The sequence below is a fragment of the Lytechinus variegatus genome, chromosome 14, assembly GCF_018143015.1.
Source record: "Lytechinus variegatus isolate NC3 chromosome 14, Lvar_3.0, whole genome shotgun sequence".
NCBI classification, from domain to species: Eukaryota; Metazoa; Echinodermata; class Echinoidea; order Temnopleuroida; family Toxopneustidae; genus Lytechinus; species Lytechinus variegatus.
In genome coordinates, this window is record NC_054753.1 from 3,225,677 (window position 1) to 3,250,960 (window position 25,284).

At 43.5% G+C, this 25,284-nt stretch overlaps 1 protein-coding gene and 1 long non-coding RNA gene across 2 annotated transcripts in view; one reads left to right on the top strand and one right to left on the bottom strand.

Moving 5' to 3' along the window:
* Nucleotides 1-21,505, top strand: part of LOC121428171 (N-acetylneuraminate lyase-like) — a 42,627-nt gene extending 21,122 nt beyond the window's left edge. Inside the window, exons 7-13 of the mRNA XM_041624777.1 lie at nt 1,490-1,565; nt 2,328-2,423; nt 15,776-15,927; nt 16,476-16,522; nt 18,650-18,734; nt 19,750-19,789; nt 20,826-21,505. Of these exons, the coding sequence (XP_041480711.1) occupies nt 1,490-1,565; nt 2,328-2,423; nt 15,776-15,927; nt 16,476-16,522; nt 18,650-18,734; nt 19,750-19,789; nt 20,826-20,977 (648 nt within the window). The 3' untranslated portion in view covers nt 20,978-21,505. The remainder of the gene's footprint in view (nt 1-1,489; nt 1,566-2,327; nt 2,424-15,775; nt 15,928-16,475; nt 16,523-18,649; nt 18,735-19,749; nt 19,790-20,825) is intronic.
* A 1,789-nt stretch (nt 21,506-23,294) lies between these two features.
* Nucleotides 23,295-24,888, bottom strand: LOC121428173. Its single transcript, XR_005971741.1, has 2 exons — nt 24,101-24,888; nt 23,295-23,562 (listed from the first exon to the last, which is right to left on the bottom strand). It is a non-coding gene; the product is annotated as an uncharacterized LOC121428173 (long non-coding RNA).
* Between the last annotated feature and the right edge of the window lie 396 nt (nt 24,889-25,284).

Below are 25,284 nucleotides of genomic sequence, written 5' to 3' on the forward strand. Positions count from 1 at the left end.
TATTGCACTCAAGGCCAGCCACATTGTCAATATGTTATTGTATAGAAGGTTCTTGTTCACATTTCATCATTATGGAATAGAACCGAATAGGATGTGTGCGTTAGACCACAATACAATGATATAATGTATATATATCACAATTTGATGCCCATGTTTTTATTGTCAATCTTCCAACATGACTGCTTGTGGGAACCATAGGGGGGTGGTGGGTGGGGGGGGGGCAAAAAAACATAATGGCCCGAATTCACAAAGGCGGTTTTGAAAACCCACTGTTGAATCCAGTGTTAATGCAGATTTCCTGTACAAATATGCTTAATATAGCACGTATCGAGCGCGTGTATAAAAAAATGTCCAATGCTTATGCGCGCTTTTGTCATAGTGCGCCATATTGACACCTGCTACCACGGTTAGATACGCTATTTTATTCATGAGTCCTCTGATTGAAAAGTGGACTCATGAATAAAAACAGTGGACCCATGAATAAAATTGTGTATCTAACCACGGTAACAGACGTCAATTTGGCACACTGTGACAAAAGCGCGCATAAGCATTGGACATTTTCCATACATGCACCAAATTTGGGCTATATTAAGCATAATTCATACAAGAAATCTGCATAAACCATGGATTCAACCGTGGGTTTTCAAAACCACCTTTGTGAATTCGGGCCAAATTGATTCCTTGTTATGTGAAGTACATTGGAGTGCATTAAAATGATCTAAGGTTGTTGCCAGTGGTAATTACCAAAGCTTGTTGACTCTTTGTTACTATTGATCTGCCTGCTGGCTTGAGCGATATATCACTCTTCAGATATACTAACGTTCAAATATATGGCAATTAATAGCTGAACTGATCAGGCCATATGTTTGTGTTACTCTATCTGCCCATCTGTGTATTTTGGTGACCTTGTTTTTTTTTCTTATTACTAATACACTATATATTAATAGTTTTATATACATGTACATGTAGTAAGCCTACTGATTTTAACAATGAATTTCAATTTCCAATATTTCAGTTCCAATGTCCATTTCCATTCCAATTTTAATCTTAATGCCAATGTAATTAACCAACTGAAATATTCAAATGCTATGCACTTTTATATTTGTATATATACCATGTAAATGCTAATGACTTTTTCTGTACAAAATATATTCATTTTCTATGTTATGCTACATGTATGTTCAATACATGTAAAGTTGCAAAGCCCATGTATTTATTTATTTGGACAATAAATACTACATGTACCTTATGAACCTTATATAGTGCTTAATACTTTATGTTTCTATAGCACTCGTGTGGCATTAATGTGACTTCTGGGTCCTGTAACACAAAGGATAGTGATTAATCATACGCTTGATTTTCATGATTGATTGTACATGTACATTGTAGTCAATGGAATCAATCGTAGAAAAATGTTCTACGATCATTTTGAAGCTTTGTGTAACAGGCGCCTGATGTCTATCTTTTAATTTCTCTTTTGTTTATTAAGGGAAGGCACGCAGAAGAGCATGGTGCCAGTGCTATATCAACCTTACCTCCTCTTTTCTTCAAACCCTCTAGTATAGGTAAGTAGGCTTTTATACTGCAAGAACTCATAGAGATACACAGCTTTCATGAGGACAAACTTAATCTGCTTTCACTCTTCATATTGGTAACACTTAATCTTATTTTGCTCCTCGAATTGGCAACAATTGTCAATATAATTAATTCTATGGATTTTCATATATTTGAAAATTAAAGGTAGATATTAATAGGGGCAAGATTTCAACATAAAGTTGACAATTTGCATTTTCAAATTGTGATATTTTTTTCATGATGAAAAATTTAGTCTGCTATTGCTCCTCAAATTGGCAAAAAAATGTTTTCTATTCATTTTCATATATTGGAATATTAAATATATATACATTTAGATATTACATGGATAATCCATCAAAGAATATAACAATTACAAAAGATCAAAGAATAACATATAATGAGATGTCATATTCAGGCATGTATGGAATACATGTATGTTTATAAATAGAAATTTGGTTTGTTTGTCATCTAAAAAAATACAAGAATCACAATTATTAAATGTAGAATGCCACAAATAATTAAAACCGTGGATATTTAATGACATTCTACAATTGTGATTCTTTTATGAAGTATGCCATAGGCCTATACATGTATAGTATAATCTAAATGCAATTTTCTTGAAAATTATGTGAACTGTGCATAAAATACCATGGACCAAAGATACGTACCCCTCCTGTTTAAGATTTCTAGTAGTAAAGCATTCTTCTTTCTTTCATTCAGAATATTTATTCTTGTTTTTGTTTGTTTTTCAGAGGGTATGGTGAATTTCTTGGAGGAAGTAGCTGCTTCTGCTCCTAAAACTCCTTTCTTCTATTACCACAATCCAACCATGGTTGGCAGTGATGCATGTAAGTTAATAATAATGATACAGTCATGAAAGTTCATCTGTGTTGGTTGAAAATAAATAAAATTGAAATTTTCTTCACAACAGAAAGAAAAATCGGGAGAATTACCTCGAAATTTTCGGCTGCTAACTGCTGCCTTCTTCAGCGATGACCAAAGTGACCCGATTTGACCTATAATAATAATAATTGCTGATGTGGTTTACGGTACACCATGTGGAGTGTTATAGAAGCAGTGGATAGAAGAAGAGAGGAAGTGGATAGGCGAGAAAGTGGAGATTTGAGAATAGAGTATTCTTTCTTGAGAATAGTCCTGAAAAGGACTGTAAACCAGAAGGAATGTTGAGTGAGAACAGCTTGAGTAGTAGAGCTGATGAGGAGATGCTGGCTTGCGTCGGCGAGTAGAGATGATGAGTAGTAGAGAGACTCGACGTTTCGGACAGGTTGACTGTCCGTCTTCAGGAGTGAGTGTTCGCTCGGCGTGCGGCGGTACTTATGGCGTGCGTGCGGACGTGGGGGAAAGCTCTAGGCCGGCGGTCACGGCGGGTTGACGTCGTAGGTGGCGCTCTGTGTGTGGGTCGGCGGTTTTGGCGGGAAACGAGTGGGCGTCGTATGCGGACGTGGAGAGTAGACGGCGGCGTGAGTTACGGCGGCTTGTGTGTGTGTCGGCGGTGTGTACATCAATGGTGGCGTTCTGTGCGTGTTGGTCGGCGGACTCGTCGGGTGAGCTTCGGCGGGAGTGAGTGGGTGGCCTGGTGTACGGATGAGGTGTTGGGTCGTCGGCGGAGGTTGTAGCGAGGTGTCGGTGGCGGTGGTGTGTGTGTCGGCGGAGTCCCTGGTTGAGTAGGTGATGCAATCAGACTGCTGTGTTGGGTAGGAGGGCTCGGTGGAGTGACGGTGGACGGCTGGTTGTTTGTGGATTGGTTAGAAGTTTGGTGGTGACGTAGGATTGGGTGCCAGATGCTGTTGATGTGGAGGCCAGGGTCTTGAGGCACAGTGTTGTGTTGATGTATCTCAATGGCTTCCCTGACCCTTCTGGTATTCCAGTGCCGGATGTTGGTGATTAGGTGGCTCCTTTCCCATTCTATGCGGTGATTCTCTTGTTGTGCGTGCTTGACGATGGCGGATCGGTCCCAGTCGCTGCGTCGGTGGTGGGTCTTGTGTTCCTTGAGTCTGGTGTCGAAGTCTCGGCCGGTTTCCCCAATGTAGACTTTACCGCAGTCGCAGGGGATCTTGTAGACGCCTGGTTGTTTGTTGGATGGGTGCTTGTCCTTATGAGAGTGAAGGATGGAGTGTAGTTTTCGAGAGGATTGGTGTCTGACGAGGATGTTGGCAGAGTGAAGGATGCGTTGTAGTCGGTGTGAGGTCTTGCCGATGTAGGGTAGTACTATGGTGGCGACGGGCTTGGTTTCGGATGGGTTTTCGGTGCTGTCGGTGCTGGGTTGATGGTTGGGTGGTTGAGTCTTGATCCTTCTTCTGGGGTAGTGGTTGATGGTGGTGAGTGCATTGGTCACGTGCTTGAGTTCTTGATGTAAGTGTGCCTTGTCGCTGAGTTGGTGGGCTCGTCTGATGAGAGTGTTGGCGACTGATTGGTGGATGGACGGGTGGTGGTGTGAGCGGAAGTTGAGGTAGCGGTCTGTGTGGGTAGGTTTTCGGTACACTTGGTGAGATGGGAATCCAGACGGTGTCTTAGTGATGAGAACGTCTAGAAATGGAATTGAGTTGTCGCGTTGGGTCTCCATGGTGAACTTGATGCTGGGGTGCTGGTTGTTGAGGTGGTTGAGAAACTGGTGAAGGTCGGGTGTGCTGTGCGGCCAGATGACAAAGGTGTCGTCGACGTAGCGGAGCCAGAGTGAAGGAGGTTTGTCCGCAGTCTTGAGTGCTTGGTGCTCAAAGTGTTCCATGAAGATGTTAGCGATGATTGGTGAGAGAGGTGACCCCATGGCTGCTCCTTGTAGTTGTTTGTAGTAGTTGTTGCGCCATTTGAAGGAGTTGGAGTTGAGACAGGTGAGGAGGAGGTCGTGGATCTGGTCTGGTGTGAGATTGGTTCTGGATGCTAGGTCTGAGTCGGTGATCAGGCGTTGCTTGATGATGTCACATGCTTGGTCTACAGGTACGCTGGTGAAGAGGGAGACGACATCAAAGCTGACGAGTGTGTCGGAGGGCCGGATCTTGGTTTTGGAGACGACGTCTATGAAGTGCTTGGAGTTGGTGACATGGTGCTGGGTCTGGCCTACGAGTGGTTGGAGGATGTTGGCCAGATAGCGTGCTGTGTTGTAGCAGGGTGACCCACGAGTGGAGATGATAGGGCGGAGAGGAGTGTTAGGCTTGTGTATCTTGGGTTGTCCGAATAAGATAGGTGACTTGGCTGAAGACGATCTGAGTTGGAAGTAGAGTGCCTTGGGTAGTGCATCGGATCGGTGTAGGGTCAGCAGTTGTTGGTTGATTTTCCTTTCGTTGGCCTGAGTTGGGTCTCTGTTGAGTTTGGAGTAGGTGTCCTTGTCTTGGAGAATCTCTTCGATCTTGTCATCGTATGCGTCTTGGTCCATGATAACGGTGGCGTTGCCCTTGTCAGCCTGAAGGATGTGAATGGCTTGGTTACGTCGGAGGTCCTGGATAGCAGAGCGTTCGTCTTTGGATAGGTTCTGTTTAGGTGGCTTGGCGTCGGAGAGGGCATTGGTTACCTTGAGTCTAATTGCGTTGGCGGCCTCTTTGGAGAGAAAGCGGAGCTTGGGTTCGACTTGCTGTACGATGTCGGAGAAAGGGATCTTCTTGGGAGCTACGGCGAAGTTGAGTCCGAGAGAGAGTACTTTGTGTTCGGCTTGGGTAAGTTGGTGTCGGCTAAGGTTGATTACGGTATCCTTGGTTGCTTCGGTCGAAGGTTGTTGGTTGGCTTGCGTAGGCTTGCGGGAGTAGAGTCGGTCGAACTTGTTGATTTGCTTGAGCTTGGTGGACTGGAAGGTTTTGCGAGATGTGTAGTCGTTGAATGCCTGAACTTTATCTAGATCGTCTGGTTTGAGTCGTCGGCTAAGTTGAGTTTGAGTAGAAGTGATGCTTGAGTTTAGATCGTGGAGTTGATGTCGGGTGCGTGCGATGCGTTCGCGAGTGAGGTCTAAGCTGGCTTGGTGCAGGATGCGTTTGGCTTTCGGGGTGTCGACGGAAGATTTGAGTTGGAGTCCTGGCGGTATGATGTCGGAGTCGCGGGCAGCGTTTGAGGAAGGTGAGGTGGTTGGTAAGCTTGGCTGATTTGACTAAGTCGCGCTGAAGTTGCCTGGCGGTGCGTTGAGTAGGCTCCCCGTAGAGCTGAGTCAGATGTTGTTTGAAGGTTTGCATGGTGGCATGTACAATTGCTGATGTGGTTTACGGTACACCATGTGGAGTGTTATAGAAGCAGTGGATAGAAGAAGAGAGGAAGTGGATAGGCGAGAAAGTGGAGATTTGAGAATAGAGTATTCTTTCTTGAGAATAGTCCTGAAAAGGACTGTAAACCAGAAGGAATGTTGAGTGAGAACAGCTTGAGTAGTAGAGCTGATGAGGAGATGCTGGCTTGCGTCGGCGAGTAGAGATGATGAGTAGTAGAGAGACTCGACGTTTCGGACAGGTTGACTGTCCGTCTTCAGGAGTGAGTGTTCGCTCGGCGTGCGGCGGTACTTATGGCGTGCGTGCGGACGTGGGGGAAAGCTCTAGGCCGGCGGTCACGGCGGGTTGACGTCGTAGGTGGCGCTCTGTGTGTGGGTCGGCGGTTTTGGCGGGAAACGAGTGGGCGTCGTATGCGGACGTGGAGAGTAGACGGCGGCGTGAGTTACGGCGGCTTGTGTGTGTGTCGGCGGTGTGTACATCAATGGTGGCGTTCTGTGCGTGTTGGTCGGCGGACTCGTCGGGTGAGCTTCGGCGGGAGTGAGTGGGTGGCCTGGTGTACGGATGAGGTGTTGGGTCGTCGGCGGAGGTTGTAGCGAGGTGTCGGTGGCGGTGGTGTGTGTGTCGGCGGAGTCCCTGGTTGAGTAGGTGATGCAATCAGACTGCTGTGTTGGGTAGGAGGGCTCGGTGGAGTGACGGTGGACGGCTGGTTGTTTGTGGATTGGTTAGAAGTTTGGTGGTGACGTAGGATTGGGTGCCAGATGCTGTTGATGTGGAGGCCAGGGTCTTGAGGCACAGTGTTGTGTTGATGTATCTCAATGGCTTCCCTGACCCTTCTGGTATTCCAGTGCCGGATGTTGGTGATTAGGTGGCTCCTTTCCCATTCTATGCGGTGATTCTCTTGTTGTGCGTGCTTGACGATGGCGGATCGGTCCCAGTCGCTGCGTCGGTGGTGGGTCTTGTGTTCCTTGAGTCTGGTGTCGAAGTCTCGGCCGGTTTCCCCAATGTAGACTTTACCGCAGTCGCAGGGGATCTTGTAGACGCCTGGTTGTTTGTTGGATGGGTGCTTGTCCTTATGAGAGTGAAGGATGGAGTGTAGTTTTCGAGAGGATTGGTGTCTGACGAGGATGTTGGCAGAGTGAAGGATGCGTTGTAGTCGGTGTGAGGTCTTGCCGATGTAGGGTAGTACTATGGTGGCGACGGGCTTGGTTTCGGATGGGTTTTCGGTGCTGTCGGTGCTGGGTTGATGGTTGGGTGGTTGAGTCTTGATCCTTCTTCTGGGGTAGTGGTTGATGGTGGTGAGTGCATTGGTCACGTGCTTGAGTTCTTGATGTAAGTGTGCCTTGTCGCTGAGTTGGTGGGCTCGTCTGATGAGAGTGTTGGCGACTGATTGGTGGATGGACGGGTGGTGGTGTGAGCGGAAGTTGAGGTAGCGGTCTGTGTGGGTAGGTTTCCGGTACACCTGGTGAGATGGGAATCCAGACGGTGTCTTAGTGATGAGAACGTCTAGAAATGGAATTGAGTTGTCGCGTTGGGTCTCCATGGTGAACTTGATGCTGGGGTGCTGGTTGTTGAGGTGGTTGAGAAACTGGTGAAGGTCGGGTGTGCTGTGCGGCCAGATGACAAAGGTGTCGTCGACGTAGCGGAGCCAGAGTGAAGGAGGTTTGTCCGCAGTCTTGAGTGCTTGGTGCTCAAAGTGTTCCATGAAGATGTTAGCGATGATTGGTGAGAGAGGTGACCCCATGGCTGCTCCTTGTAGTTGTTTGTAGTAGTTGTTGCGCCATTTGAAGGAGTTGGAGTTGAGACAGGTGAGGAGGAGGTCGTGGATCTGGTCTGGTGTGAGATTGGTTCTGGATGCTAGGTCTGAGTCGGTGATCAGGCGTTGCTTGATGATGTCACATGCTTGGTCTACAGGTACGCTGGTGAAGAGGGAGACGACATCAAAGCTGACGAGTGTGTCGGAGGGCCGGATCTTGGTTTTGGAGACGACGTCTATGAAGTGCTTGGAGTTGGTGACATGGTGCTGGGTCTGGCCTACGAGTGGTTGGAGGATGTTGGCCAGATAGCGTGCTGTGTTGTAGCAGGGTGACCCACGAGTGGAGATGATAGGGCGGAGAGGAGTGTTAGGCTTGTGTATCTTGGGTTGTCCGAATAAGATAGGTGACTTGGCTGAAGACGATCTGAGTTGGAAGTAGAGTGCCTTGGGTAGTGCATCGGATCGGTGTAGGGTCAGCAGTTGTTGGTTGATTTTCCTTTCGTTGGCCTGAGTTGGGTCTCTGTTGAGTTTGGAGTAGGTGTCCTTGTCTTGGAGAATCTCTTCGATCTTGTCATCGTATGCGTCTTGGTCCATGATAACGGTGGCGTTGCCCTTGTCAGCCTGAAGGATGTGAATGGCTTGGTTACGTCGGAGGTCCTGGATAGCAGAGCGTTCGTCTTTGGATAGGTTCTGTTTAGGTGGCTTGGCGTCGGAGAGGGCATTGGTTACCTTGAGTCTAATTGCGTTGGCGGCCTCTTTGGAGAGAAAGCGGAGCTTGGGTTCGACTTGCTGTACGATGTCGGAGAAAGGGATCTTCTTGGGAGCTACGGCGAAGTTGAGTCCGAGAGAGAGTACTTTGTGTTCGGCTTGGGTAAGTTGGTGTCGGCTAAGGTTGATTACGGTATCCTTGGTTGCTTCGGTCGAAGGTTGTTGGTTGGCTTGCGTAGGCTTGCGGGAGTAGAGTCGGTCGAACTTGTTGATTTGCTTGAGCTTGGTGGACTGGAAGGTTTTGCGAGATGTGTAGTCGTTGAATGCCTGAACTTTATCTAGATCGTCTGGTTTGAGTCGTCGGCTAAGTTGAGTTTGAGTAGAAGTGATGCTTGAGTTTAGATCGTGGAGTTGATGTCGGGTGCGTGCGATGCGTTCGCGAGTGAGGTCTAAGCTGGCTTGGTGCAGGATGCGTTTGGCTTTCGGGGGTGTCGACGGAAGATTTGAGTTGGAGTCCTGGCGGTATGATGTCGGAGTCGCGGCAGCGTTTGAGGAAGGTGAGGTGGTTGGTAAGCTTGGCTGATTTGACTAAGTCCCGCTGAAGTTGCCTGGCGGTGCGTTGAGTAGGCTCCCCGTAGAGCTGAGTCAGATGTTGTTTGAAGGTTTGCATGGTGGCATGTACAATTGCTGATGTGGTTTACGGTACACCATGTGGAGTGTTATAGAAGCAGTGGATAGAAGAAGAGAGGAAGTGGATAGGCGAGAAAGTGGAGATTTGAGAATAGAGTATTCTTTCTTGAGAATAGTCCTGAAAAGGACTGTAAACCAGAAGGAATGTTGAGTGAGAACAGCTTGAGTAGTAGAGCTGATGAGGAGATGCTGGCTTGCGTCGGCGAGTAGAGATGATGAGTAGTAGAGAGACTCGACGTTTCGGACAGGTTGACTGTCCGTCTTCAGGAGTGAGTGTTCGCTCGGCGTGCGGCGGTACTTATGGCGTGCGTGCGGACGTGGGGGAAAGCTCTAGGCCGGCGGTCACGGCGGGTTGACGTCGTAGGTGGCGCTCTGTGTGTGGGTCGGCGGTTTTGGCGGGAAACGAGTGGGCGTCGTATGCGGACGTGGAGAGTAGACGGCGGCGTGAGTTACGGCGGCTTGTGTGTGTGTCGGCGGTGTGTACATCAATGGTGGCGTTCTGTGCGTGTTGGTCGGCGGACTCGTCGGGTGAGCTTCGGCGGGAGTGAGTGGGTGGCCTGGTGTACGGATGAGGTGTTGGGTCGTCGGCGGAGGTTGTAGCGAGGTGTCGGTGGCGGTGGTGTGTGTGTGTCGGCGGAGTCCCTGGTTGAGTAGGTGATGCAATCAGACTGCTGTGTTGGGTAGGAGGGCTCGGTGGAGTGACGGTGGACGGCTGGTTGTTTGTGGATTGGTTAGAAGTTTGGTGGTGACGTAGGATTGGGTGCCAGATGCTGTTGATGTGGAGGCCAGGGTCTTGAGGCACAGTGTTGTGTTGATGTATCTCAATGGCTTCCCTGACCCTTCTGGTATTCCAGTGCCGGATGTTGGTGATTAGGTGGCTCCTTTCCCATTCTATGCGGTGATTCTCTTGTTGTGCGTGCTTGACGATGGCGGATCGGTCCCAGTCGCTGCGTCGGTGGTGGGTCTTGTGTTCCTTGAGTCTGGTGTCGAAGTCTCGGCCGGTTTCCCCAATGTAGACTTTACCGCAGTCGCAGGGGATCTTGTAGACGCCTGGTTGTTTGTTGGATGGGTGCTTGTCCTTATGAGAGTGAAGGATGGAGTGTAGTTTTCGAGAGGATTGGTGTCTGACGAGGATGTTGGCAGAGTGAAGGATGCGTTGTAGTCGGTGTGAGGTCTTGCGATGTAGGGTAGTACTATGGTGGCGACGGGCTTGGTTTCGGATGGGTTTTCGGTGCTGTCGGTGCTGGGTTGATGGTTGGGTGGTTGAGTCTTGATCCTTCTTCTGGGGTAGTGGTTGATGGTGGTGAGTGCATTGGTCACGTGCTTGAGTTCTTGATGTAAGTGTGCCTTGTCGCTGAGTTGGTGGGCTCGTCTGATGAGAGTGTTGGCGACTGATTGGTGGATGGACGGGTGGTGGTGTGAGCGGAAGTTGAGGTAGCGGTCTGTGTGGGTAGGTTTCCGGTACACCTGGTGAGATGGGAATCCAGACGGTGTCTTAGTGATGAGAACGTCTAGAAATGGAATTGAGTTGTCGCGTTGGGTCTCCATGGTGAACTTGATGCTGGGGTGCTGGTTGTTGAGGTGGTTGAGAAACTGGTGAAGGTCGGGTGTGCTGTGCGGCCAGATGACAAAGGTGTCGTCGACGTAGCGGAGCCAGAGTGAAGGAGGTTTGTCCGCAGTCTTGAGTGCTTGGTGCTCAAAGTGTTCCATGAAGATGTTAGCGATGATTGGTGAGAGAGGTGACCCCATGGCTGCTCCTTGTAGTTGTTTGTAGTAGTTGTTGCGCCATTTGAAGGAGTTGGAGTTGAGACAGGTGAGGAGGAGGTCGTGGATCTGGTCTGGTGTGAGATTGGTTCTGGATGCTAGGTCTGAGTCGGTGATCAGGCGTTGCTTGATGATGTCACATGCTTGGTCTACAGGTACGCTGGTGAAGAGGGAGACGACATCAAAGCTGACGAGTGTGTCGGAGGGCCGGATCTTGGTTTTGGAGATGACGTCTATGAAGTGCTTGGAGTTGGTGACATGGTGCTGGGTCTGGCCTACGAGTGGTTGGAGGATGTTGGCCAGATAGCGTGCTGTGTTGTAGCAGGGTGACCCACGAGTGGAGATGATAGGGCGGAGAGGAGTGTTAGGCTTGTGTATCTTGGGTTGTCCGAATAAGATAGGTGACTTGGCTGAAGACGATCTGAGTTGGAAGTAGAGTGCCTTGGGTAGTGCATCGGATCGGTGTAGGGTCAGCAGTTGTTGGTTGATTTTCCTTTCGTTGGCCTGAGTTGGGTCTCTGTTGAGTTTGGAGTAGGTGTCCTTGTCTTGGAGAATCTCTTCGATCTTGTCATCGTATGCGTCTTGGTCCATGATAACGGTGGCGTTGCCCTTGTCAGCCTGAAGGATGTGAATGGCTTGGTTACGTCGGAGGTCCTGGATAGCAGAGCGTTCGTCTTTGGATAGGTTCTGTTTAGGTGGCTTGGCGTCGGAGAGGGCATTGGTTACCTTGAGTCTAATTGCGTTGGCGGCCTCTTTGGAGAGAAAGCGGAGCTTGGGTTCGACTTGCTGTACGATGTCGGACGCCTGAAAGGATCTTCTTGGGAGCTACGGCGAAGTTGAGTCCGAGAGAGAGTACTTTGTGTTCGGCTTGGGTAAGTTGGTGTCGGCTAAGGTTGATTACGGTATCCTTGGTTGCTTCGGTCGAAGGTTGTTGGTTGGCTTGCGTAGGCTTGCGGGAGTAGAGTCGGTCGAACTTGTTGATTTGCTTGAGCTTGGTGGACTGGAAGGTTTTGCGAGATGTGTAGTCGTTGAATGCCTGAACTTTATCTAGATCGTCTGGTTTGAGTCGTCGGCTAAGTTGAGTTTGAGTAGAAGTGATGCTTGAGTTTAGATCGTGGAATTGATGTCGGTGTGCGTGCGATGCGTTCGCGAGTGAGGTCTTAGCTGGCTTGGTGCAGGATGCGTGTTGGCTTTCGGGGTGTCGACGGAAGATTTGAGTGGAGTCCTGGCGGTATGATGTCGGAGTCGCGGGCAGCGTTTGAGGAAACATCCTCCAACCACTCGTAGGCCAGACCCAGCACCATGTCACCAACTCCAAGCACTTCATAGACGTCGTCTCCAAAACCAAGATCCGGCCCTCCGACACACTCGTCAGCTTTGATGTCGTCTCCCTCTTCACCAGCGTACCTGTAGACCAAGCATGTGACATCATCAAGCAACGCCTGATCACCGACTCAGACCTAGCATCCAGAACCAATCTCACACCAGACCAGATCCACGACCTCCTCCTCACCTGTCTCAACTCCAACTCCTTCAAATGGCGCAACAACTACTACAAACAACTACAAGGAGCAGCCATGGGGTCACCTCTCTCACCAATCATCGCTAACATCTTCATGGAACACTTTGAGCACCAAGCACTCAAGACTGCGGACAAACCTCCTTCACTCTGGCTCCGCTACGTCGACGACACCTTTGTCATCTGGCCGCACAGCACACCCGACCTTCACCAGTTTCTCAACCACCTCAACAACCAGCACCCCAGCATCAAGTTCACCATGGAGACCCAACACGACAACTCAATTCCATTTCTAGACGTTCTCATCACTAAGACACCGTCTGGATTCCCATCTCACCAGGTGTACCGGAAACCTACCCACACAGACCGCTACCTCAACTTCCGCTCACACCACCACCCGTCCATCCACCAATCAGTCGCCAACACTCTCATCAGACGAGCCCACCAACTCAGCGACAAGGCACACTTACATCAAGAACTCAAGCACGTGACCAATGCACTCACCACCATCAACCACTACCCCAGAAGAAGGATCAAGACTCAACCACCCAACCATCAACCCAGCACCGACAGCACCGAAAACCCATCCGAAACCAAGCCCGTCGCCACCATAGTACTACCCTACATCGGCAAGACCTCACACCGACTACAACGCATCCTTCACTCTGCCAACATCCTCGTCAGACACCAATCCTCTCGAAAACTACACTCCATCCTTCACTCTCATAAGGACAAGCACCCATCCAACAAACAACCAGGCGTCTACAAGATCCCCTGCGACTGCGGTAAAGTCTACATTGGGGAAACCGGCCGAGACTTCGACACCAGACTCAAGGAACACAAGACCCACCACCGACGCAGCGACTGGGACCGATCCGCCATCGTCAAGCACGCACAACAAGAGAATCACCGCATAGAATGGGAAAGGAGCCACCTAATCACCAACATCCGGCACTGGAATACCAGAAGGGTCAGGGAAGCCATTGAGATACATCAACACAACACTGTGCCTCAAGACCCTGGCCTCCACATCAACAGCATCTGGCACCCAATCCTACGTCACCACCAAACTTCTAACCAATCCACAAACAACCAGCCGTCCACCGTCACTCCACCGAGCCCTCCTACCCAACACAGCAGTCTGATTGCATCACCTACTCAACCAGGGACTCCGCCGACACACACACCACCGCCACCGACACCTCGCTACAACCTCCGCCGACGACCCAACACCTCATCCGTACACCAGGCCACCCACTCACTCCCGCCGAAGCTCACCCGACGAGTCCGCCGACCAACACGCACAGAACGCCACCATTGATGTACACACCGCCGACACACACACAAGCCGCCGTAACTCACGCCGCCGTCTACTCACCACGTCCGCATACGACGCCCACTCGTTTCCCGCCAAAACCGCCGACCCACACACAGAGCGCCACCTACGACGTCAACCCGCCGTGACCGCCGGCCTAGAGCTTTCCCCCACGTCCGCACGCACGCCATAAGTACCGCCGCACGCCGAGCGAACACTCACTCCTGAAGACGGACAGTCAACCTGTCCGAAACGTCGAGTCTCTCTACTACTCATCATCTCTACTCGCCGACGCAAGCCAGCATCTCCTCATCAGCTCTACTACTCAAGCTGTTCTCACTCAACATTCCTTCTGGTTTACAGTCCTTTTCAGGACTATTCTCAAGAAAGAATACTCTATTCTCAAATCTCCACTTTCTCGCCTATCCACTTCCTCTCTTCTTCTATCCACTGCTTCTATAACACTCCACATGGTGTACCGTAAACCACATCAGCAATTGTACATGCCACCATGCAAACCTTCAAACAACATCCGAATAATAATAATGTTGTTAAACCTATTAGAATACCTCCCTATGGCCAATATTCTGAAGACGGGTTGAACTTAAACTCAGGTTTAAAGTTGTGGTTTAAGTATGGGAAGCCAAGAGTATCAGAATTTTTATTAAGTTGTATGTTTCTTATGTTTACTGTGCTCTTTCCTGATTCATCGATGGAGCAGACAATCATCTATTTATACTTCCAATATAATTATTAATGATCTGAGAGCAAATGAGCTGAAGTATGATATCTCTACTGTTGTGATTTATGTAACAATTGGCTATCCATACTTAAACCACAACTTTAAACCTGAGTTTAAGTTAAACCTGACTTCAGAATACGGGCCTATGAGTTTTTCAAATTGTTCTGATGCTATTTTATAGGAATAATGTCATTGTGAAATTTTTAAAATAATACCCTGTAGAATGCAAAATGGAAATGTATTATCCTCAGTAGTTGATCTCAGAAACTCTTGATGAAATGTTCCTCAGGGAATGGAGAAAGTGCATACATTGCATGCAAGCAAGTTAGACCGAGGTCTGTGAAGTACTTAAAGGACAAGTCCACCCCAACAAAAACTTGATTTGAATAAAAAGAGAAAAAATCAACAAGCATAACACTGAAAATTTCATCAAAATTGGATGTAAAATAAGAAAGTTATGACATTTTAAATTTTGCTTCATTTCACAAAACAGTTATATGCACATCTCGGTCGGTATGCAAATGAGGGAACTGATGACATCACTCACTCACTATTTCTGTTGTATTTTATTATATGAAATATGAAATATTTTTATTTTATCGTCATTGTCATGTGAAATAAAGTTTCATTCCTCCCTGAACACGTAGAATTCCATTATTTTAACATTTTGTGCCTCAGGCAAGGAGGTCCTAATCATCGAATTCGTAAAAATTGAAATATTGTATAATTCAAACAATAACAAACAAAAGAAATAGTGAGTGAGTGACATCATCGACTCCCTCATTTGGATGTAATTGGCTCGTTCATATAACTATTTTGTTAAAAATAAGCGAATCTTTGAAATGTCATAACTTTTTTATTTTACATCCGTTTTTGATGAAATTTTCAGCATTGTGCTTGTCTGAATTTTCTCTATTGATTCAAATCAACATTTTTCTGAGGAGGACTTGACCTTTAAAAACACTGTTACGATGTAGCGATACACAGTGTGTTCCAGAAGAGAGAAAATAAGTGCTTGTCAGAGCTAGTTCAATGATGTATGATGTAACTTGTACTCCTGAGATTTCACTAACTTCAATCGTGCCAAATTTGAAACAAAATATGAAAGTGTATTAATTGCCATTTGAGATTATCTTGTCTTTGTTTATCATACAAGTATGGAATTCAATAGCATGGATATACATGTAAGTTGGTATTCTATACCACAATGAAATATATATGAAATCTAGCATACCTATGAGGGTGGGGGGGGGCAGTCTGCCCCCCCTGACGAGTCTCAACCCATGCAAAGGACGTATTCCTACCCCCCCCCTGACAAGCTTGAAGACCTTTTTTTTTTGCTTGTCAATATTTTTTCCTTTATGATTGAAGACCTTTTTTTAATTCTTTTTTGTTTTTTTATTTTTTGGCTAGTCAATTTTTCGGCAGGCGGTTTTGCCCCCCTGTGGAAAATCCTTGGTACGCTACTGTATATGAATAAATATCTTTTTCATTTCTTAAATTTAAGTTACCATGGAGAGTCTTGTGAAAGAAATCTTCTCATCCAACCGGATACCAACCCTATGCGGTATGAAGTATTCATCCCCGGACCTTTTCCAGTATGGACGATGTTACGCTCTCCATGCCGACTCTTGTCAATTCATGTACGGGTGTGATGAGGTAATCATGATGTTACATATCGAGTTTCTGACAATCCCAGTTCTTATTATTGCCCTTGCTCAATTTCTATTAAAGGCATCAATGATTAAGTACCAATATGGCAATATATGCCTGCTGAGTCATTTTATTATTTAATCCTATAATTAAATTTCTTGATATCCATAATTTATTTTTTGATATTATTACCTAACTGATTTTCAAGAAATAATCTTTCCTTTTAAATGCTAGTTAACAGCAAGAGTTTCATTCCAAGAACATCCTATTTCACTGTTAGCTGATGGGAATTGAAATGAATTAGAATGTGTGTGGCTTGTAGTAGTAACAAATGCACAATGTCTATAGCAATCACATTAAAGGATTTCAGAATCTTTTATTATATATACATGTATATGAACATTTATTATTATAACATGTTTTAATATGTAGTGATTTACCACCTGTATTGTAAGGCTAAGAATAAATTTTCCAGTCATTTGTGAGGTCATGTGTAAGTTTACAAACAGGTAATATTAGAATGACCTTTGGTTATTTCATTTTTCTTTGAGCAGCAACTCTTGCCAGGAATATCAGTTGGTGTTGAGGCATTCATTGGAAGGTTAGAATCACATTCTATCTTATTTTCCTTTATTCTCTCTTTCTCTAAGAATTCTTTTGATTCTAGCCACTTCCATCCTCCCCTAACTTATCCATTGTTTCTGGCTACCCCCCCACCATCTTCCCCTAACTTATCCATTGTTTCTGGCCACCCCCAACCTCCCCTAACTTATCCATTGTTTCTGGCTACCCCCCACCCTCCCCTAACTTATCCATTGTTTCTGGCCACCCCCAACCTCCCCTAACTTATCCATTGTTTCTGGCTACCCCATCCTCCCCTAACTTATCCATTGTTTCTGGCTACCCCCCACCCTCCCCTAACTTATCCATTGTTTCTGGCTACCCCCCACCCTCCCCTAACTTATCCATTGTTTCTGGCTACCCCCCATTCTCCCCTAACTTATCCATTGTTTCTGGCTACCCTCCACCCTCCCCTAACTTATCCCTTGTTTCTGGCTACCCCCCATCCTCCCCTAACTTATCCATTGTTTCTGGCTACCCCCCATCCTCCCCTAACTTATCCATTTTTTCTGGCTACCCCATCCTCCCCTAACTTATCCATTGTTTCTGGCCACCCCTCATCATCCCCTAACTTATCCATTGTTTCTGGCTACCCCCCATCCTTTCCTAACTTATCCATTGTTTCTGGCTACCCCCCATCCTCCCCTAACTTATCCATTGTTTCTGGCTACCCCATCCTCCTCTAACTTATCCATTGTTTCTGGCTACCCCATCCTCCTCTAACTTATCCATTGTTTCTGGCTACCCCCATCCTCCCCTAACTTATCCATTGTTTCTGGCTACCCCATCCTCCTCTAACTTATCCATTGTTTCTGGCTACCCCCCATCCTCCCCTAACTTATCCATTGTTTCTGGCTACCCCATCCTCCTCTAACTTATCCATTGTTTCTGGCTACCCCATCCTCCTCTAACTTATCCATTGTTTCTGGCTACCCCCCATCCTCCCCTAACTTATCCATTGTTTCTGGCTACCCCATCCTCCTCTAACTTATCCATTGTTTCTGGCTACCCCCCATCCTCCCCAAACTTATCCATTGTTTCTGGCTACCCCCCATCCTCCCCTAACTTATCCATTGTTTCTGGCTACCCCATCCTTCCCTAACTTATCCATTGTTTCTGGCTACCCCCCCCCCATCCTCCCTTAACTTATCCATTGTTTCTGGAACCCCCTTTCCTCCCCTATTTTTTTTTTTTGCTCATGCAACCCCCTCCCCATCTCCAAACTTTTGTTTTGCTTCTATAAGTTCTCCTCTCCCTCTCCCCGATCTTATCTCCTGTTTCTTGCCTTTCCTCCTTCATCCCCCTAACTTTTCTCTCCCATCTTTTTTTTTCTGTTTTGTCCTCTCTCTTTCCTTCTCTACTTCTTCCGCTTCTCCTCCCATCTCTCCACTCCTCTCCTTTCTACCTTCTATCCCTTCATTCTCCTCTCTCCCATTCCCCTCTTTCCTAAACCCGAATCGCACTATGCGATTTGTTGCGACACGGTTCTTTAATGAATCGCATTTTGCATTAAATGTGAAAGTTCTACGAAGTAAGATTTTTTCTTGTGAAGTTTGGCATAATGTGAGGAATAATAAAATCTTAATTTTGCTTTGCGGCAAGCCCTGTGGTCGGAGTAAAGTCCAAATTGCCTTCAAGTTGCAGTCGATGATGAGGTCATCACGATTTGGATTTGAATTTGATTTATTCCTACAGCGAGGTTTGAACTAGACTTAATTTCAGTTTCCGTAGTCCTACCACAATTCTGAACTCTGATCGCTAAGATCTTATTGGATGGAATGTTCATATCAAATGTTATTACAATTTTTTTTTTAGATTGAATAGTGTGATCCGGGCTTTACACATCTCCCTGTCATCTAATCCATAATGTTGACTGAATTCTTTTTATTGCATTTAAATAAAAAAAATATATGTATTTCACTATATTTTTTGTAGCATTTATAGTGCTCCATTTATTATTGATATTAATATATCCTTCATGAGTGCAGGAGAAAACAAAGCAAACACATTTCTTTGTGAACATCTCAATGGGAATAGTTGTGCAGAAAGGAGAAACACCTTCATTTGTTTAACCTTCCCATGATTTTTTTTTTATCTTCATTAATAGTACTTACAACTATCTAGGCAGAGTTGCCAATAGATTATATACTGCCTTTAATGATGGTGATATAACTGTTGCAAGGAAAGAACAAGTAAGTATCTACTAGATTGAACTTTGGTTAAATGACGATAGTGATATCTTACAGGGTACTGTTTTTTTCCATACAACTCCCAGGAATGATCTGTAATCTGATTGGTCCAAATCGGATCACATGATATTCACCGAAATGCACAATCGTATCCAAAATGCACTATCCTGCACTCTACGGCATACCAAAAGTACTATCCTGCACTCTGACGTCAGAGTGCAGGATAGTGCGAGGTCTGGTATCATCTAGAATCATCTAAAATTTAGATCAAATATAGCATTCAGGGAAACTCAGTAACATGGGGGAGGAGGGGGGTTGTATAAATGAAACAATGCACGCATTCTTGTGCATACAGGACCTAAATAATGAACTCTGTGCTTGACTCGCCAAATGGATATACCGCAATCGGTCCTGTGGACCTCGATGCAGTACATGTATATCCATTGGCTCTTCTCGCACACTGTTCATTATTTGGCCCTGCATGCATGCACTTATGTGCATTATTTGTATACTATTCTGCACCTGTCGACCTTGTCGGGTGCTCATAACGCTCTTACATGTGTATTACCCTGACTCAGCAAGGCTCCAACTTCTTTGCCATCAGATTTTGTAATGTAAATTTAAATTTGAAATATAATATGAAATGCTGTGTAAGCAGAATAGGAGAGCAAACATTTTCTCATGTTTGAATCAGATTTCATCTATTTACATTTTATTAGCCAGGGTAATGATAATAGTAACAATGCGCCTCGGAATAGAATATTTCTAGATAGATGGCGCTATGTAAATGCCTATTATTATTATTAGCTAATCCATTTCTAACTTCAAATTTATTTTTTCATTAAAAATGAATGAAAATATTTTTCCCTTAAGTTTCAGAATGCTCATAATATTAATCTACGGCTAGTTTTCTCAATGATTTAGAAAGGAAAATGCATGATGTATCTGTTAAACAATTTTCTTTGCAGATTTTTTTTTACATAAATGTATTTATTTTTCTTTCCTTTGTTTCATCCAGTTCCGAATTCAAGCACTTGTGGCTGTACTTAAGAAATACGGTACGTCTTTATAGTTTAGTCTGTCTTGACATCCAAGTTAGATTACAAGTGGATCATACCAGACTTAATTGGAATGGCTCATATATCATTGGAAATCTGTACTTTCAGGAGAGCTCTAAAGCTGAAATAATAATTTTGGTGATTTTGGCTGTGTTTCACATATATTACTCTGGGTTGTTAACAGAGATGCCAAGTTCAAAGACCAGCTATGCGTGAGATTTTCTGTGAATCTGAGTGAGATCACAGACATTGTGTACAATGTATATGGGGATAGGCTGTGATAGTTGCGTGAGACAGAGATTTGAGGGGATGAACAAGAGTCCAAAATGCGTGAGTCTCACGCATAATGCGTGAGACTTGGTAGCTCTGTGTTATGGATGTTATTTGGGTTTAAAGCCATTATCGTTTGTGCTGTCCAGCATACATTACAATGTGAGAGGCTTACTCATGAATCCATGTTCAGTGTAATAAATATTGTACCATCAAAAAACGATCAAATTGATATGTAATGGACATGTATCTTACTATGATGCCACCAGGGCCCAATTTCAAAGAAAGTTGATTGCTGGAATGTCGACTACCATGACAACAGTGTAATTGATGCATCTTAATGGGATCTTCCAATGAATCTTGTCATTCCAGCAAGATCCCATGAAGATGCATCATTTTTTTATGAAATGGGACTCTAAACGCTGAATTAATTTTGGGGGGATAATAATGACAACTGTTTCCATGTTACTTTCTTTGATTCAAGATTTCCATATTGCACCATTGATCGTTAATAATGATAATAATAACTAGTTCTTGTTTAGCGCATATCACAATTGTTATTATTGTATAGATGTTATCCAAGAACTAATGCCTTGCTAATATTGAATTCCAATGTAGGAGAGAAATTCGATTTTTACGATTGTTGAATTTAATTGTACGAATGTGCAAAATTGCATCATTATCGCGCAAAGGAATAAATGATTTTTAAGAAAAGAATTGTTTTTTGTTTTACTCTCTTATCCATCTTTTCATATTGTATGTGCAGGTGGTCACACCGGTGTGAACAAGGCCATCATGTCACTGGTAGGACCAGAGATGGGCCCCGCCCGTTCCCCTCTCCATAACCCCTCACCAGAGGAACGCGAGCTTATACGCAAAGATCTTGAAGCAGAAGGTTTCTTTGACTGGATCCAGTAAGACCGGTTTCCTAAAATATTCAAAAGAGCAACTCAATCTGTTTGGACCAGAGATGGGCCCCGCCCATTCCCTTGTCACGGCCCCTCCCAGTGGGATCATGAACCCATACGACAGAATCTTGATGCCGAGGGTTTCTTTGATGGGATCCTGTAAGACCAGCTTCTAACCATTCCAATGACAACTCAGTTTTTAAGGACCATAGATGGGCTCCGCCCTTTCCCCCTGTCACAACCCCTCCCAGTACATGTAGGATCATGAACCGCTACAACAGAATCGTGAGGGCGAGGGTTTCTTTGATGGGATCCAGTTTGACAAGCTTCCTAACACATTCCGTGAACAACACAATCTTATGGGACCAGTGATGGGCCCACACCTGTTTCCTGTCGCAACCCCTCTCACAAGGAACGTGAACTCTTATGAAATGAATATTGGATTCTGTATGGACCAAGGGTCATTTCATAAAACTGTAAGTTATGCAAGCTTTACATGCACATAGTGGCCTGTTCTTGGGCTAAAAATACCTCATATTCTTAAGAAACAATTCAATCTTGTTCTAGAGATAAGTGTTTGTTCGTACTAAGTGGTAAATGTTTTTCAAAACTAATGAATGTACATGTAGTCATGGTATTGCTGTAAAAACAAATGTATATTTAAAGGTTCATTATGTTGACTAACCATAAAACTCAGGGGTTACGGTGTTGCTAAACAGTTAATGAACCCCACCAGAATATGCACTCCCTCTTGCCGAGTGTTGAATCTAGACAAAAACAATTCAATGTTCAGCACACCTAGAAAAACGAACTTGATTGAATGCTATATTCTATCACCTGACTTCACAATTAAATATCTAAAAGATGGCAGAATTGGAACACTTTGAATATGTTCATTTCCTGGTGGGGTTCGCTAACTTTTAAGCATCACTGTAAATGTAATTATAACAAGTTTTAGGAATTGAAATAATTTTTCTTATGATAATAGATGAAATGTTAATAATAATGCAACTCATCAAGCACCCATTGTGTTCTCAATGATAGTGGCTGCCGGGCCCACGACCAATTGGGCAAAATGAATATTTTTGGAATATTTCTATTTTGAACAATGAAATATGATTTTTCATTTTCAATATACGGGAGATGAAATCAAGATGTTGGATTTAATGTATTCACTTTCATATGTGAAGATTAAAGTAAGAAAACTACAAACATGTTGCTGGCCGTCCATAGTTGCGATTGATCGAATCAATCGTCACATTTTGTATTACGGGGGTCAGAAATAGAGCAGAAGACTGAGGTGTAAACTGCAAGAAATTAAAAGACATTATTCACAGCTCAGCTGGGATCACTCTATTTGACATTAAGAGGGAATGAACTATTAGAATTATATAAAATCTGCAAGGTTGTCTAAAATATATTGATTTAAGATCAATGCATATAACATAATGTTGATGTTTATATGATTGAATGAAAAATGTCAGTTGTTTAATTTTTCTTAGATTCAAGTTATAGAATTATTTGAATAGAATCGCTCTTATTCTATAATAGAGAAGTATCATTTTCATTATTTTGAGATAAAGCACAATATGAGGTTGAATTTGAGGCGTTTTTTTTAACTCAGCCTTTGCATGTTTATGGATTATTTGTACTGTATGTCAGTTATGAATGAAGAGCTACTTTGTATTACCAAGTGAAAAATATTTACTGCTACATGTATACATGTACTGTACTCCTCGTGTGTCCTATTTACTGTCTTATATGTATATCACTTGAAGCCATGCTACATGTATGACCAATATTTAGACATTTTTAAGGACAAGTCCATCCCAACACCAAACTTATTTGAATAAAAAGAGGGAAATTACAACAAGCATACAGTAACACTGAAAATTTCATCAAAATCGGATGTAAAATGAGAAAATCACGACATTTTTAAGGTTTTTTAACTTCACAAACAGGTACATGTGCATCCTGGCCGGTATGTAAATGAGAGGACTGATGACATGAGTATTTCCTTTGTATTTTATTATATGAAATATGAACGATTCTTCTTTTCTCGTCATATGAACCAAAGTTTTATTGCTCCCTGAACATTTGGAATTACCATTATTTTAATATTTCATGATTCAGTCAAGTTGGTCCTTAATGGGCATATTTGTAAAAAAAATTAAATGATGTATAATTCAAACAATAAAAAGCAAAAGAGTGAGTGACCTTGTCAACTCTCATTTGCATATCACTAAGGTATGCATATAACCGTTTTGTGAAAAATAAGTGAAAGTTTAAATTGGCATTCTACATGTAGTAACGTACCTACACTGTACATTTTACATACGATTTTGATAAAATTTTCACCGTAAGTCTCGTTTGATTTTTCGCTATTGATTCAAATCCACATTTTTCTGAGGTGGACTTGACCGTTATTATATTTGTACTCCTATATATTGTGTCATTACTTACAAACAAAATGAATTTATTACGTAGACCTAAAAATGTTTTGATCTCCATAACTAATTTCATATTTGAAAAAACACATACACTGTATACTGTATCTATGTTTTAAAGAGAACATTTTTAGCCAAGCCCTCATACCTTTTTATGTTTCCCTGGATAAATGGCATTGCTTCCACTGAACAATAGCCCAACATGTAGCTTTTGACCATTTTACAATTATTCAGAATTGCAATATTCTCTTTATTTAATATCATTTTGCAATATTTTTAAAGTGCTAGCCTTTTTTAGGTTATCAAATGTTACGTTTTATTGAGAGATGTGTAGAGTTCCATGAAACTACGTATTGAACTTAATAAAGTTTACATGGAAACATCTACAGTACTTATAGGTTAACTGCATGTAGTACATGTATTCAAAACGGTCTTTGTGCCTGTGGATTTGAGTCCAAATTTCATTGTATGCATTGAAGACATAGCCAAAGATGTGAAATAATTCAAATGTCTAAGTTAAAACCAGAAATTGATTGTAGTTCATATATTTGGTTATTGAGTGTTACATACATGTACAATTGAGGCCGAAGGTTTACATACACCCATGGAATTCAGTGAAATTTTTTCACTTGCCAAACATATCTAGATGTTTTAAAGAATTTTTTTAGCCAATTAAGCCCTCATACCTTTTTATATGTTTCCCTGGATAAATGGCATTCCTTCCACTGAATAATAGCCCCACATGTAGCTTTTGACCATTTTACAATTATGGGACTATTATTTTATGTATTACATTTGATTTTCATTCCAGTAATTATAGTCTAGTGATAAATCAAACTTTCATTGAAGAAAATGAATGAATAATAGTCTTTCATGATTATAGAAATCGTATGTGCCTTCAAGAATTTAAAAATAGATTGAATAGTTTAATTTTTATCCTAGAATGAATATGCAATGATGCTTGTCTTGTCCAAGTGTGATGGTTTTATCATCTGAAATGTGCTTGCCTGCGTATCATTTTTAGAATTGATGTAACAGGTTTTATATATGATAAGATCTTTATGGAGATTCAGTATGTATATATGTTGTATATCTTGCTTGTTTTATATTGGTGGTTCTTTAAATACATGAAGATGAGGCATTGTAAGGCATCTGAAATTTTTATATTTCTCTAGATCATTATTTCATATTTGTATCTTTGTTCAGAATTTTTATTGATGAGTTTATATTTGAATTTTTATTTTAATATATCTTTATGTCAACCTTGGGTGTGTTTTGTCATGTAAGACAATAAATATTGTTCTTATAATGATAATGGGTATCAGTTAAAAAGTGACTGCATGTAATTATTTTCTCTGTTTTAGCATGAAGGGTTGTTGTTGTTTTTTGCATTTAATCTATGTATTGGGTAAAATCATGCTGAATTTCAACCATACCATGGACCTACTACTGTCTTACAACATAAGTGTGGTGTGCGCTATGACGAAGGCTAGTAGGTCCATGATCATACTAATAAAATCAAGATATGCATGTTTTCTTGAGAAATCAAAACTTGATATTTTGTATTCTTTGAATCATTCTCTTTCTTTCTACGTGTCTGCTAATAAACTATTGCCCAAACTCGCAAAGATGGTTTTGAATCTGAGATTTCAAACCATGAATCATGACTACACCCGCAATTATGCTTTAATGATTACTCTGAGTTGAAAATAATTATATTCAAAGAAATTGACTGAAATTCCCTGAAAAAAAATATGAAAATTTCATCAAAATCACAAACATTTTGTAAAAATAGTGATATGCACTGCCTCATGAATATGTAATAGGTGAGCTGATGACGTCCCCACTTTCCTGTTTCTTATGCTGTCGC